The sequence below is a fragment of the Pelodiscus sinensis genome, chromosome 6 (genome assembly GCF_049634645.1).
Source record: "Pelodiscus sinensis isolate JC-2024 chromosome 6, ASM4963464v1, whole genome shotgun sequence".
Lineage (NCBI taxonomy): Eukaryota > Metazoa > Chordata > Testudines > Trionychidae > Pelodiscus > Pelodiscus sinensis.
The window spans coordinates 87,909,297-87,925,593 of NC_134716.1; the positions used below are offsets into that span (position 1 = coordinate 87,909,297).

General features: G+C 41.7%; 1 protein-coding gene across 2 annotated transcripts in view; it reads right to left on the reverse strand.

The window, feature by feature from the left end:
- Positions 1-16,297, reverse strand: part of SERINC5 (serine incorporator 5) — a 62,419-nt gene that overhangs the window by 17,687 nt on the left and 28,435 nt on the right. For both annotated transcript variants that reach the window (XM_075932344.1, XM_006119154.4), the window contains 4 exons: positions 8,465-8,643; positions 8,196-8,278; positions 4,317-4,410; positions 2,157-2,368 (listed from right to left, as the gene is read on the reverse strand). In XM_075932344.1, coding sequence (XP_075788459.1) covers positions 2,157-2,368; positions 4,317-4,410; positions 8,196-8,278; positions 8,465-8,643 — 568 coding nt within the window. The remainder of the gene's footprint in view (positions 1-2,156; positions 2,369-4,316; positions 4,411-8,195; positions 8,279-8,464; positions 8,644-16,297) is intronic.

Consider the following 16,297-nt stretch of genomic DNA (forward strand, 5'->3'; position numbering starts at 1 on the left):
ATGCCCAACCTAAACCTCTCTTGCTGCAATTAAAGTCCCTTCTTGTCCCGTCCTCAGAGGATAAGGAGAACAACTTATAAAGAGGAAAGTGATAACATTTTATAACATGAAGACTTATGCTGCCTCCCCTTCTAAAAAAAAAAAACCCAATTTTCTCTTCTTCAGACTAAACAAACACAATTATTTTTAAACTTCCCTCTTAGGCCATGTTTTCTAGACTTTGTAATCTTCTCTAGACTTTCTCCACATCTTTCCTGAAATATGGCACCCAGAACTGTACACAATACTCCATTTGAGGCCTTAACAGTGCAAGTAGAATAGAAGAATTGTTTCTTGTGTGTAGTTTACAACTCTCCTACTAATATATCCCAGTATGGTACTCACTTTTTTTTGCAACACCATTACACTGTTGACTCATACTTAGCTTGTGATCTACAACCACCCCCAGATCTTTTTCTCTAATATTCTCTTAGGCAGTCCCTTCCATTTCACATTTGCACAATTGATTATTCCTTCCTAAGTACTTTGCATTTGTCCTATGGAATTTCATCCTATTTAATTCAGACTATTTCTCCAGTTTGTCAAAATCATTTTGACTGCTAACCCTGTTATCTCAAGCACTTGCAACCTGTCTCCATTACTTATCACCTTATTACCTTCTAGGTGTTTATAAACTGATTGGTTCCATCATTTTCTAACTGGTTCATAACACAGTGGATTGTCTTTATTCCCTTTAATAGATAAGTACTATATTTGCCTTTTTCAAGTCCTCTGGAGTCTCTCGCTTCCCGCATAAGTTCTCAAACATAAATGGCTAAGAGATCTCTACAGCTGGCTCCTTAAGTATTCAAGGATGTATTTTATCAGTCCTGCTGACTTCAAGATATTACCTCATCTTAGTAATTCTTAACTTGTTCTTTTCCCATTTTAGCCACAGATCTTATTCCTTTTTACACTGATATCTACTATGTTAATAAATATATGCAGTTAGTCATTTGATAATTGCTAAACATTGTGGTGAGAAATGAAATAAAAAATAAAAAGGCATTTAACATTTCAGGCATGTTTATGTTTTCACCTTTCTAGCCTCATTGATCAGTGGACCTATTCTGTCCTTGATCTTCCTCTTGCTTTTGGCAGAGCTGTAAAATGTTTTCTTGTTACCTTTTATGTCTCTAGCTAATTTAATCTTTTCTTTCTTGGGGGAAGAGAGGAGTGTTTTGGCCAAATGTTGACCCTGCATGCTTATGTTGATTTTTCATATTAATGCTTTAGTAATAACACTTACTTTTTGTAAGATTTTTTAAAAAATTTTCAAGGACATTGAAGATCTCCTGATAGGACAGACTGGTCTCTTACCATCCTTCCTATCTTTTCTAGGATTTGGAATAGTTTTGCTTGTGTCTTTAATGGCTCATTAGAAAAAACACCAAATCTCCTGAACTTTTTTCCCTATGATGAGGTTCCCATGGGCTCTTACCTACCAATGCTCTGAGGTTGCTTCACTTTGCTTTCTTGAAATCCACTGTTCTTATTCTGCTGTTTTCTTTCCTACCATTCCTTAGAATCATGATGATCATTTTCATCCAAGCTGCCTTCCACTTTCAAATTTTCAACTACTTCCTCCTCCTGTCAGAATCAAATATAGACTATCCTCTCCCCTAGTCACTTCCTCCACTTTCTCTAATAAAAAGTTGAATTCCAATAGCTTGTTGAATAATCTGTGGTATTAGTTTCCCAGCAGATTTCTGGGCAGCTGAAGTTCCCCATCTTCACCAAGTTTTATATTTTGAATTATTTGTTAATTGCTTATAAAAAGCATCATCCACTTCTGCTCCTACTTAAGGGGTTTATAGTAGACACCTACCACCATTTTTTTTACCCCTTTTATTCTTATTTTATGCTGCCTTCGTGTGGTATTATGGAGCATAGGTAGGTGGTATGGATTTTATGAAGAGACTGATATAAAAGCTAAATCAAACACAGAAAGCATGAGAGAGAAGGGGTACACACACAGTGTCAGCACTCCCAGTGACGTCATCCTGGATGAGTCTGATAAGCAGCAGTTGCTCCAGAGCCCCCCGCTCCCTTCCTCTCCCAGGTATCCCATCTCCAACAAAACAAAGAACAGACAGAGATTGAATAAAAACACTTACGATTTTGGACACTGGGTGAGACGGCTACCAATGTAATAAGGAGGCACAGGCCACCATTTACACCAAGAAGAATCTTATTGCAAGTGCAACCATCAGCGCGTGTGTAAAAGACCGCCATCAAAATCAAGGCTCCCACAGCAACGGAGTACAAGATGAGAGTGCCCAGAGCTAGTAACCCATACCACAGTTTATTATGTGCTGTCCCGGCCGTCCTGTTTGTAAGGAAGAAAACATATTTAGCTACAGAATAAATAATAAATACTAGTCTATTAACATACACTCCTTATTAAGGTAGCTCATAGGGCCATTACAGCTGCACAAGAGGCAGCATTTTGCTCTCTTTAGTACACGCATTATTTCAGCAGTAGAGGCTGAGACTTCTGTACATTTTAAAGATATAGCTGCCTTGCTAGATTCATATGCTATCTTTAAAACGTGCCATAATGATGATGTTGGCTGTAGAGCAAAGATGTTACACTGATTAATTGCCTGGCTCTTTCCATAAATATAGCCTGCTACAAACTGAAAACCTGGAACAGCTTAGACTGAGCCATCTGCAAATCTTTGACTATTGTAATTCTGGCTCCTAGCTCCTGCAGGGAATTCCGTGATGGGGTCCCAGCTCATTAGTGAAATTCTTCCATTACATAGGCCCTGGAAAAAGCACTGTTAAACACACTGCCACTATTCTTACCCTTCCACCATACAACAGCTTTGCCCATTCAGCCATTCTTCCCTCTTTTGGGTCCATTATCCTACAAGTCTGGAGTCCCGAATTCCTTCCCCTGATCCCCCAACTGAACTTGGAAGAACAAAGTATCAAATACCCTGATTGTACTGAGTGATGTGTGTGTGGACAGGGCAGAAATGATTTGCAAACAGGTTACAAAATCTAGGCAGGCCAACAGAATTGCAGGACCCCTGGGCAAGGTGGGGGGGGGGGGCGCCTCAGATGGAGCTCAGGCAGCCAGCCCTCAGTATCAGTACAGACCACACTGCTAGCCCTTAGTGCTGCCCAGTGCACCACCCAGAGCTCCAGCAGCAATTTAAAGGGCCCGTGCTGCAGTTGTCACCACTACTGCAACAACGGCGGAGGCCATGAGCCCCAGGCCCTTTGAAATCATCAAGCCCGCAGGCAACTGCGCCACCCCACCAGTCAGCAGGCCTGACAAGATCTGTAATGCAGATGGTGCCATAGAGTTACATGCCCCTGTTGGAAGTTTCCTCTCGGTCATACCTACAGCGCTGGGGTTTTGCTACAGTTAATTATCGGCAGCACTAGCTGTGGTGAGCCAAGAGGACATATTTTACCCTATCCTCAAGGAAACCGTTATTAAGGGAGAGAGTAGAGGGTTTAAAACTTATCCTACATGTTAATGGGATAACTGTGAAAACAAAAGAACAGAGGAACGGATAGGCAGGGAACAGCAAAAGGCCATAGATTTTGTGCTTGTGCACGACTTACTAACATTAATAGGGCAGGGAAGAAAAGTGCCAAAGCAACACAACAAGGAAATCAAGCCTGTACAGAGAGGCTGGGCAAGGGGATTGATCAAGGAAAGTTGCAAAGTTGGGTGGAAACCAGTGGTTCAGCTCTTATTTAAAAACTGGGCTGAAGTGTGGCTATAAGTTTGCATGAAAACAAAACAGGATTCATCAGTTAACACTGTTGCTTGAGTCCTCTGGCTATGCTGCGTGGATTCAGTCAGTTTTACCAAAAATGATTAGACCTAGAGCCCTGCAGATCCATGGATATCCGCGGGTACCTGCATCTGCAGATATGAATAGCCACAGCTCATATACAGATGCAAATACAGATGAGGAATAAAGATACAAAAGTGAAGAGGCTTAAATGATGTAGCTCTTGCAGTTACTGGAAACAGAGCTATTTTAGTCAAAGACAAAATAATAAGAGATCATAAATAAAAGGGAGAGAAATGTAATGCAAGAGAGGAAAGAAGGAGAGTGAGTGAAGAGTAGAAAAAGACTCAGATGGTTGTGGAGTACTGTAACTTCCTTAAACATAGTTGCCTACCATCAGAAAGTAGCATCTGTGGTATTTTTAAATATTGTGGTTAATTTTCTATTAGTAAAAACATTCATTCAAATAAGAATTGCACTACAATAAATTATACAAGTGATTGCTTGCCAGACACATACCAGTTTTTGTTCCATTTGTGTGCAAATTCCACAAGCAAGATAAGCTGAATGGCTATAAAAAGGAATCCTCCTGCTGCACCTACATAGCGCCATGCTGCAAGGGAAAAAACATCAATTTCCAATTATATTGAACTTGAGAACCTAGATTAAACTGAGCTTTGTGGTATCAGGGCAGAAGTCTGTGAAGGGAAACCATTATACAGCTCATCAAAACACACTTCATTTAACTTTGACTAGAGAGCCTCCTGAAGACCATCTGAAAGACCAATGAAACTTTACATCAGTTTACGACATTTCACAACTTCTCGACCACCCCACTACAAGTTCACTGATGTGAAGAAATCTTGGAGAGAAGAACAGTTACTGTGTCTCAAAACAAACTATTGAAATTTTGGTACATGGTGCAAAAAAGCAGTGGAATCAGTTTACAGGTGTCCTAAGATCTGAAAGTCCCAAGTATAGGAACCTGAGGCTGAAAAGGACTATAAATTTACACAGATTTATCATGTAACAATACGGGGGAACTGACATTCACATTTGTTAAAACAGAGTGTTCTGAGATACTCAAAGTGATCACAACCCTCCAGAGTCACCTATTAATGGTGTAAATCAAGACTGGCTGTGAACACCAACATAACAAAATGGTCTTTAGCCACTGCAAAAGTCACATCTGGCTAATTCTTTGACCACTCTAGATAGGAAGTGACAATCTGCATCCTGACCCAGACATTGTGCAAAATGAAAGACTCTTAAGCAAATGTGTGCAGCTGTCATTTGCAGCCATTGTATGTTCTATTGTTTGTAAATGCACATAGCAATACAGGTGTGTAATGGGCATATGGCTCACTTAACATTTTACCCCGAGGCCATAACTATACCATCAGTTATCCTCACTGAACATTAAAAATTGGGAAATGTGCTAGTAAACTTTAACTGTGACCCATGTAGTATTTTGCTAGAGAATTCACTTTTCCTCATAAGAGCTGTGCAATACTGGTGTTAGCTTACATTACTCTTGGCAGAGTTGTATACATTTGTTATACTGGAGCGTTATGGTTTGTAAGACTGAAAGTACATGAACAATGTCATTTGTCAGTTTTATAAGCTACACTGTATTTGTTTAATGAGCATACCGTTCTTTTTTTAAAATGTCAGAAAAGCTTAGTACAAAACTGTAGGTGTGGAATGGGCTGTTTGTGTATGTGAGGGGGAGGGAACATGACTGGTAGATTTTTCACTCCTACTCAAGTGACTAGGTACCTAAAAAGTCAAGCTCCAAATAAGAGCCATATTTCTGACCTGAGCACCTGGCCAGCAGCTGCCACTCTCCGGCCACCCACAGCTCTGAAGGCAAGTCAGAAGTAAGGGTGGCATTACACAACTCCCCCACAATAGACTTGAGGCCCGCTTCTGGTCAGGACTCCCCAATTTGAGAAACAATATGTAATTTACCCTATTATATAAGACTATAATATAGAGTAAAAGTACACAAGATCAAATTTCAGGGTTTAGGACATGGTTTTCACAGCCATTAATTTAGCAAGGCCTTACATATTTATTTTATGTGTGTGTGTGTGTGTGTGTGTATATATATATATATATATATATATATATATATATATATATATATATATATATATATATATATATAGTCACATACACACACCCCTCCTGGGAAGGTAGAATGAGCCGCAGAATGTCTGTTTGGAGAGTGGATTGAAGGAACTGCCAAAAAACCTCCCAAAAACATTCTCTGAGTGTCTTAAAAAAAAAAAGGACTAGCACGCTGTTTGCTTCCTGGAACACTGGTTTGCACTAAAATCATGAATTCAAACTGGGGAGAGGTATCAGTTCCTTTGTCAGATTACTGAAAATTGCAGAGATACAGTTTTTACACTGACTCAGAAGATGCTTTATCTAGGCTTACACATATTCAAATCAACCGTTCTCCGAGGATCAGTGTAGTGGAAAGGCTCACTGAGGAGGACCTGGAATCACAAATGCCTCCAAATACTATTTTAGAATACTCTCTCTTTCTAGAACCATTGATAGTTAAAGACTAAAGAACTTCAGCCTCATGAAACTAGATCATTCAGGGGATAGGAAGCCCTTCCAGACCATCAAACTGAATGTGGGCCAGGCTAGTAGCAAATTAAAACAAAAACTAAAATAAGCTATTTGCTGGTCTATAGAAAATATGTTTTATGAGGGTGCAGAGCCATGTTCCCTCTAATTATTTACATCCATACAATATGCAGCATGAATTTTGTTATGTGCACCAACATGGAGAAGATGTACAGCTGGGGTGGGACTGAGAGGTTTGGAGTGGAGGGGACTCAGGCCTAGGGCACAGGGCTAAGGTGCAGGGAGTGAGGGCTCTGGCTGAGACCAGGGATGAGGGGCTCTGGATGCAGGGGAGAGACGGGGCAGAGGGTTGGGATGCTGTGGGCTGTGGCTGAAGGTCTGGGGTTCAGGCTACCCCATGGCTGCAGTGGGGAGAGAGGACTGCCCCTCCAGTCTTCTCTCCTCCAGCCACAGCAGCCCTGAGGCTGAGGGAGAGACATCTCTCCCCACCAATCCCCTGCCATCCCTTATTCTCTAACTAACTCTATACTTCTCTCCTCTCCAGGACCCTGTGGCTGTACACCTGTGAAGCTCTTTAGGTGTGCAGCCCTTGATGGCCTCCTGGGTAACCACCTTAGAGAGAGCACAGGTGGGGAGGTTTGAAGATGCCAACACAAAATCTAGCAGATTGCCACTGCTTCCTGTCCCACTGCAATGAAGTTTCTTTTTTAAACAAGGCAACAAGAGGAGGCAGAATCTCAGAAGTCCCATCAGGAGACACGATTAAGGGAATTGGCACCAGAGGGGCAAATCTGAGACCAGCACAAGAGAGACCACTGAAAATAAGTCCTGTGTGTGCTGTTAGTGAACCCACGAGTCCAAGTGTATGGATGCTGAACTAATCCAATCTCTCTCACCTTCCCTAAAATTAATCTAAAAGGCTGAAGGGGAAGATTTTTCATAATTACTTACGGGATTTAGAAGCATAAATCCCCCAGAATGTCAGTGGGACTTTTTACTCCCAACTCCCTAAAGTATTTCTGACATTTGCACACGGTTGAGAAAAAAAAAACATTCTCAAAGACCAGTTAGTGACAATAACTGCCGCCAATTTATATTCCCAACTAGCAAAACCAGTTTCAAGCACCACAAGAAAATACAGGATCCACAATAAATAATTAGCAATACAGCCTCTCAGTAAGAAATCTAGTTATATATAACTAGATGTAAGCAATTTAGAAACTAAACAAATTACAAGAGCCTTTATCTCATTACAGTCTGTCACTGTTTGTGTTCAAGAGAGGATTCCAGAGTGTTTTGTGTGTTACGTGGCTTATGATCAGAACAAACTCTCTCAGTTGCAAGTAATGGTATGGGGCTGATTATGACAGACCTAATTATACAGACAAGGTGGACGGGGTAATCTCTTCTATTGGACCAACTTCTGTTAACATATCTATTACCTCACCCACTTTGCCTCTACATAAAGACTGCATAAAGCTAATTATGTCAGCCAGAAAAAAAACCCAACACTTTTCTGTACATTCTTAATGACTAATTTCCTTTGCACTCATTATGGCTCTGTACTTCTAAATCCAAAAGCTTACAAGGCAGCAAAGTTTGATTTTTTGTTCACACACTTACTCTGTGCATGTGTATATAACATGATGAAAACAGTCTCAACTACATATACAAAACTAAGGAGGAAGCCAACTACATCTGTGCTTTATTGGAACAAGGAATACCAATCTGCTTCCCCATTAAGATTACAGACACTTATACAAGTGAAATGAGCATAAAGAAAGAAAACTGTACCATTGAGGAAGGTGTCTTGATCTGGAATGAAGAACGCTCCTGAGCACATGGCTGCCAAAACGAAAAACTTAATGAACCAGAACCTGGAAGACAAAACTAAAATGGAATCATCTATTTATAAAAGAAATTAAAAGTATTCAGCCTGAGTTCTGTTTCATAGCATAGCTGTGCCTTAAGTGTTGATTTTGAAATACCGCATGGAAATCTAGCACTGCACAGGGATTTATTGCTTGATTTTAGGGGAAATGGGCAAAGAAACTAAAACTTACCCATTGTGAATATATGCTCTGCAGCTTTTGCTGTTGTTAATTTTGATGGTGAGTAAGAAGAAGATAAAGAAGAAAGATGCCATTCCAAAACAGACCCTGTAAACTGCAGAGTATCCCACTAGCTTCTGACATGTTTCACCTGCCTGAATACCTTTGCAGATGTGCTCATAAAAAGGAATCTGAAAGACACACACAATTAGAAATAATTAAACATGACACAAGATCTGCCATAATCAAGCAGATTACATTCATATAATTTACATGTATACAACTGACTTAAAAATAGCTAATTGGATGTTTTTCATAATTTATGGTTCCGAGTCACAAACATCAGTCTGGACTCACAATTAACAACTACTGAACTCCTGTTAAATGCCTCAGTACGGGGTGGAAGGGAACAATCCCCTTCTCCCCCATTGGCTCCATAACTCTTTTAAAAATAAATTACCAGAAAGACAGGAAAATTCCATCCCCTTTCCCACTTGTTAAATATTTGCCTTGGAGGCCTTTCCCTAACTCTTAGAAAGAGAGAAAACAAACAGCTGCCCATTCCGGCCTCAGAGGCTCACCACACTAAAATGATACTGAATACTCCAGAATGGCCTCCTAAAAAGCAAGTTTCTGTGACTTTTATCCATTTATGTGCAGTGCTTCTATATGCAGACTTGACCTCAGCCCTCTCACCCTACAACTAGGACAGACCACAAACAGAAGGATTTAACGACTGAAGCACCATTAATTTCAAGAAAACTAAACTCTCTCTGTATTCTCAGAGCAACCAACCTGAACTGATGACACTTATAGACCAATACACCATGGCTACGTCTATACTGCACTCCCTTGTGCAAGAGAATATGCAAATGAGGCAAAGCAGTGAATATTGCCACACCTCATTTGCATACTTAATGAGCTGCCATTTTGTGTAAGGAGCTTTTGCAGAAAAAGGAGCTGTCTACATTGCTCTTTTTTGAACAAACCCCCCCTCTTGCACAAGGTGCTTTTTTTCCAGGCAGAACAGCTCTTGCGCAAGAGGGGGAGTTTTGCGCAAAAAGGAGCGGTATAGATTTGCACAAAAGCCCCTTGCGGAAAAATGGCGGCTCATTTTAAGTATGCAAATGAGGCATGGCAATATTCACCGCTTCACCTCATTTGCATATGCTCTTGCTCAAGAGGGGACAGTCTAGATGTAGCCCATGAGATGAGTGGAGATCACTAGTTCATCTTTCTTACATGAACAAGAGGCTGCTGCACACCATGTTTAGGCCTGGAAAATGTCTGCTTCAAAGATTTAGAGGAACAAAATGGAAAAAAAAATCCAGCAGTTGTTCAGCTAGGATAATCTCAAGAAAGAAAAAACGAGTCTGGGAAGCACACTGAGTTTGAAGAGAATACCCAATATAGAGGAGACACAGTGCAGCTCCAAGAAAGGAAGAATGCTGGTTTTCCGCTTGTCCCAGACAACAGCTCGATAAGCAAAACAGAAAGGGTCAAAGAGCAGATGGCTAGAAGACCTGGTGATCAGATTTAAGGCCTACTGTAACTCCTAAGAGATTTTCACCTCCAACCCTCTGCAACAATCTGCATGCTGTTTTCCAGTGTCGTTACATCACCTGCTTTTTGAATCTTCATCTGGTATCTGTCCCACAATCGGTTTTTCCTTTGACTGCCCCACTGTTCTGTCCACATGACATGATTTGCCACACATTTAAAACACGACATAATTAGTTTTGCCAGCCATTTGACAATTTGCCACTAATTTGATTCTCTGAAATCCTGATTAACCTTATTCTCAAGGCTTAAAAAGTTGCCCGACTTCTAGCAAACATAAAAAAACCCTTGTGCTGCCACCTCTCATTAAATAACCATACCCCATCAAAGTCAGAACCCCTGCAATAGCAAATAAAACAGCTCACTGTTAGTGCTTGCTGTACACTTGATCCAATTTACATTATTAAATATAAAGTTGTTTCACAGTGTTTTAAGATGCAACATATTAGAACTGATCATATAACAAAAAAATATGAAATGTTAGTTGCACTGGTATTAATCTAGCAATATATTGGGAAAAAAATAGCTAGCTGTAAAAAAAAAAGTGTCAAATAAAAGCTGATGAAAAATAGTAAAATAAATAATACTATGTTTATCATGTGCCATTTAACCAAGGCTACTCAGCACATTCCAAGCTTTTGTTTTATATTCTTTCACTTGCACTCTTCACAACTTCGTTTTCCCTATAATAGCTTGGGGGGCTAAGGAGAAGGTGGGGAGGAGAAATGCACCATGATCTGCCTTTAGTGTGTTAAACACCATCATATCAACACTACCACTTCTTTCCCCCCTTTCTTTCATTGTCTTCTCTGTCTGGTCCCATACAATTTGGTTTGCCTTTTTTAAGCCAAATTATTTTATTTGTGGGCAAATAGGCATACAGAAAAGAAAAAAAATATATGTGCAAAGAACAAATCGTGTCAAATCAACTGGATAGCTTTGACAGGATAACAAGCCTTTGATAGGATAACAAGTGACAGATGTGGTCATTCGATAACAGTCTTGCTTGAATTTCTCATTAATAAACTAGAAGAAAAAAAACCTAGATGGAGCTACTATAAGGTGAGTGCATAACTGGTTGGATAACCATTCCCAGAGGGTAATTATCAATAGTTCAAAATGGTATCAAATGGCCCTCTGATAAAAAGGCAGCAGTAGGGGAAGGGGGAGGGTGATGGGTGTTATCATGAAGATTAACTGATGAGCCCAGGCTCATTTGTTAAGCATTTATACTATCACATCCCTACATTTAACGAGTTAACCAATTAAACAGGATTTTACATCCCTATTAGAAGGGCATGACAAGTCCGTTTCCACAGGGATCAGTTTTGGGACTGGTTCTGTTCAATATGTTCAGAGTAATTTAGATAATGGCTGAAAGAGTACGCTTATACATTTTTGGATGACATCAAGTTTTGGGAGGGGTTGCAAGTGCTTTGGAGGACAGGTTTGTACAGTAATTCCTCATTTAACATTATAGATATGTTTCTGAAATGTTTGTGCTAAGTGAAAACATGCTATACGGGGTCAATTTTCTTATTAAAAATAATGGAAAAGGTGGGGGTTGCGTTTCAGGTGGTGGTGGCAGTCAATTTTTTGTTGGTACGCAGTCATCAACCTCGACATTAGATATCTAGCAACACAAGTCACCGCGGTTTGTTAAAACACAAAAATAAACATGTGAGTGAGTGGAGGAGCTCTGTACCACATGTATTCATCTGCTCATGTGTATTAGCACTGTTTTCACTAACTTATACCACTGCACGAAGTAGTCCGCCACTTGATATTTTCATATTATTTCAGGGACGGTCGTGTTATTCGAAAAAAGTTCCCCAAAAAATCATGCTATTGCAAAAACGTGTTAAGAGGGCACGTGTTAAATGAGTAATTACTGTAATTCAATCTGGAGAAATTGTCTGAGATAAATAGGATGAAGTCCAATCAAGACAGATGCAAAGTATTCCCATTAATGCAGAAAGGGATCTAGTAGTCATAGGAAATGATAAGTTAAATATGAGTCAGCAGCATGGCACTGTTGCCAAAAAAGCAAACATCATTCTGGGATGTACTAACAGTAGTGTTGTAGCAAGGCACAAGTAGTAATGCATATCAACTTGCCCTAGTAATTCCACTCTACTCCACACTGAGTAGGCATCAATTGGAGTATTGTGACCAGTTCTGGGTGCCACATTTCAGGAAAGATATGGACAAATCGGAGAAGGTCCAGAGAAGAGCAACAAGAATGATTAAAAGTCTAGCGAACATGACCTATGAGAGATGATTGAAAGATCTGGGCTTTTTAGCCCTAGCTCTGAAGTGCGGCCATGGCGACATGAGCAGTGGTTCAGGCTAGCAGCCCTGCACATGATTCCGTCTAGGACCCTGAAGATGTAGCTGGACACCTTGCCTCTCATTCTGCTTGCACTGCAGGGTCACCTCTATTTTTAGCACATTAGCTCAGTCAGAGCCAGTATAGGTAAATATATACAAGTTGAAAATTACAGCTGCCAGCTCCAATGCAGGCATACCTTGAGCCCTGTCATGACCAAGCCGAGCCCCACCCATCTGATTTATCATTTCACTGAGATGTCAACCCCATACCCCTTCTCCAAAGTGCTTTAGAGCTTTTTCCATCTGCTTGTCACTCAAATACCCCCCAGCTTTCTCCCTTGTTGCCCCTATACACAGGTAGGGTTACCAGGTAGCTTCAGAAAAAATATCGGACACACTTGATCGGGGGGGGGGACGGGGACCAGCCAGAAGGGGAGCGGGGCTGGCAGGGGGAGGGAGGGCGGGAAGCAGGGCTGGTGGGAGGGAAAGGGGGCAATGGGGGGGGAACGGGGGCAGCAGGGCTGGCTGGGGAGGGTGGCCAGCAGGAAGCAGGGCTGGCCGGAGGAGATCAGGGGAGGGGTCGGGGGGAGCGGGACTGGCTGGGGGAGATGGGGAGGGGGAGAACCGGCCAGCAGGAAGCAGAGCTGGCCAGGAGGGGGTCGAAGGGAGCAGGGCTGGCTGGAGGAGGAACCGGGGGAGTGGGGGTTGGGAGGGGAGGAGGGAGGGAAGGGTAGAGAATCGGCCGGCAGGGAGCTGGACTGACCCGGGCACATGCAGATCCCAGGGCGTTGCCTGTCCCACACACGGTCCCGGCAAAGCACAAGCAAATCCGGCTACGACTCCACAACACATTTGAACAGCGCTCGGGAGCATGGACAGGGCTTCTCCTTCTCCCCAAAGCATCAATCCTATGTCAGACGCAACCAGAGGCTCCCAGCGCCAATTGCACCCCGCCTCCCAGCCACTTCCCCTGCCAGGCTTCCGTTGGGCGCTGTAGCCAGACACAAAAACCCCATCTTATTTTTCCACGAGCCCCATCTTGTTTCCCCCACCCCCCAGAGAGCAAGAGAAAGGCAGTCAGCCTTTGATGCCCTGGGAACACAGGTTTGCTGCCTGTCCCTGACTCTACCATAAACAGAAACCAGACAGTAAATGGGCTAGCTGATGACCCGGGGCCTCCCGTCGCCCTGATGGCTAGTACCAGTAATTGACACGCCTGCACTGTCCCAGGAGAGGAATCTTCGCCCATCACATACCAGAGGTGCCCATTGTCTGCATTTTCCCAGGTGTAAATTATGCTTTGCACCCTTCGTGGGAAACTTGGCATTCAAAGCCATTTTTCCTAATTGGCCACTTAAGAACAGGAAGAAGCCTACATGACCCAAGGGGTATAAAAAGAGGTTCAGCCGCCCACCCCATTTGAGCTCCAATCATCTATACCTGCTGGCAGGTATTGATTGTCTCCCGAGGTCTGTGGGACGCCCAACCTCGCCCTACTTCTTCCCGAGGGATTGAGAGAAAGACGCTGGCCACGCCAAGTCTGGAACGCAGGGGTGAGACTATATACCTGCTATGTGTCTATTTTGCATGCATTTAATAAGAGCTCAGAGAACCAAAAGGGTTTCATGGTACCTGTAAGTGACTTATTAGTGTAATTTCTGTCCTGTCCTTTGTAGTGTCTGTGTTATCTGTAACACAGCAGTAGCATTTAACAACTAAGTTTACCCTGTAACAATAAAATAGTAACTGTTTAAGCTTTAACCTGACTCCTTCAGTTGCTGTAACAGAACCAAGCACAATTTAAAAGAACTTCAGCCGGTCATAAGGGACTCACTGCCCTGACCGTCGGCTGACAGGCGCCCAACCAGAAAACCAGAAAATACCGGACACTGTACATGTCCCATATTTTGTTTTGTTTTGTTTGTTTGTTTTACCAGAGGGCCCAAAAACCAGACTGCCCGGTTGAATACCGGACACCTGGCAACCCTATACACAGGAGAAATTCCTTGAAAATAATCCAAAGTCATTACACGTTGAACCTCTCTAGTCCAGCACTCTCGGGACCCGATCAGTGCTGAACCAGAGAATTTGCTGACTCATGGGAGGTCAATATTGTCTAGCAACGTTACCAACACTTCACTGCTTCCTGGGCTCTCTCGAGACGTGTTAAGGGTAAAACAGTTAAATAACAACACAGAACACTGAGAGCCAGGATTAATGGCTATAAAACAAACTTTATGGGATTGCAGGGAACTTGGCCACACGCCATGGTAAGTGGACATCTGGCTAACTAAAATCATGCCAGACCATGGATGTTGCTGGACCAGAGTGCTGACTAGAGAGATTCAACCTGTCCTTTATCCTCCTTCAAGTCCTTAGGCTTATTGTAAACAAAATTCCAACAGAGTGCTACCAGCTAGACAGGTGGTAAACTGAGGTATCAGTTTATTAAACCATAATTTGATGGCTTTTACTGCCACTATGTCCTTCTTTACCCCTAATGACATTTGTTTCATCCACCTGCGGAGTCTTGTCATAACCGTACTATAGCTCATTGGGCCAGGGATGGTTTTTATTTTAAGACAGTGCCAAGAACAACAAAGCCCAATCCGTGCCCCTACACGTTACTGTGATATGACTACTATTACGAGACAATGCTGAGATTTGTTTTCCAAGACACAATGCAAAATAGTGAGCGCCCCCCAGCATGCATAGGGTAGACAAAACTACATTTGAATGTTTTTTGCCAACACTCCAAATAGTGCAATCTTAATTCTGAGAAACTGAGCTTACAGTTACAGCTGTCCCCGGCGCAGATAAGCATCTTAAATATCACTGAGTTAACAGATATGCTGCTAAGGCAGATGATACAGAACCACTTCCGACTTGGCAAATTTACAGCAACTGTAGAAGCCAAGTTATCATGAAATTCAAATGGCATTTTAAAAATCATTTTAAAGCTGAGTTAGAAAGGGTGATTTTCCCTCCACATCAAAGTGGATGTTCAAAACATTAACTGGAGTATTTGATCTCTAAATTGATAGTGCAGGCACAAAGTCACATACCAGTCATCTGGACCTATGAAATACTGGATTAGGTTTTTAAATTAATAAGGAAAGCTCTCTATTTTTAACAGATGGCGGACTACACAAATATTGGAGAACTATAGTTTGCTTATGGCCTGGCTTCAGAAGTTGCTGAGCACTCAGAAATATCATTGAAATCCTCTCTAAATGCCAGCCCATAATTAATGTCTTAGTTTCCAAAACTGGAAACATAATTTGAAGGTGCATCCTGCTGAGGCTAGGCTGAATTAACTGCTGAAACCTTTGAATATTAAACAGCCCAGAACATGCCTATTCCTAGACTGGAGAGCACATAAAGAAAGCCTATTCTTAAAGCCATCAAACACTCTTAATTTAAAGAGCAATTGTCTTTCTACTGCAAGAAAACAACTACTCTTTGTGTCATTTCTTCCTACTCTTGAACCGTCAAAGCAAATGCAAAAAAAGGGCAGAGAAATTGGCACTGCAGACCCTGACACAGTTTACTATTTCAATTACAATACTTATTTTGTTGGAGACACAAACAGCATTAAACCCTTACTATTAAAAGAAATGGATCTTATGAATGTTTAGTATAAATAAGTAAATGGTCTTCAAAATGTCAGTTTCTTGGCTTATATTCATTTTCTCTCCATTCAGGCTTCCCACAAATGAAAATTTAGTTCCTGTCAAGCAATTCAAAATTATGATGCACAAACTCTGGAAAACTAAAGTGACTTAAAAAAAGCTAGTTAAGGAGGAACAATTTGCCTGCATTAGTCAGCCAAACAGACTACAGGCAAGAAGAACAGAACAGAGCTATTTAAACAGCTGATTAAACTGGGAAGCAGCTTTAACCATGTATTCAGGGGCATGCTTTCTTTGTGAAGAGTGCAGTGAAAAAGCCAAT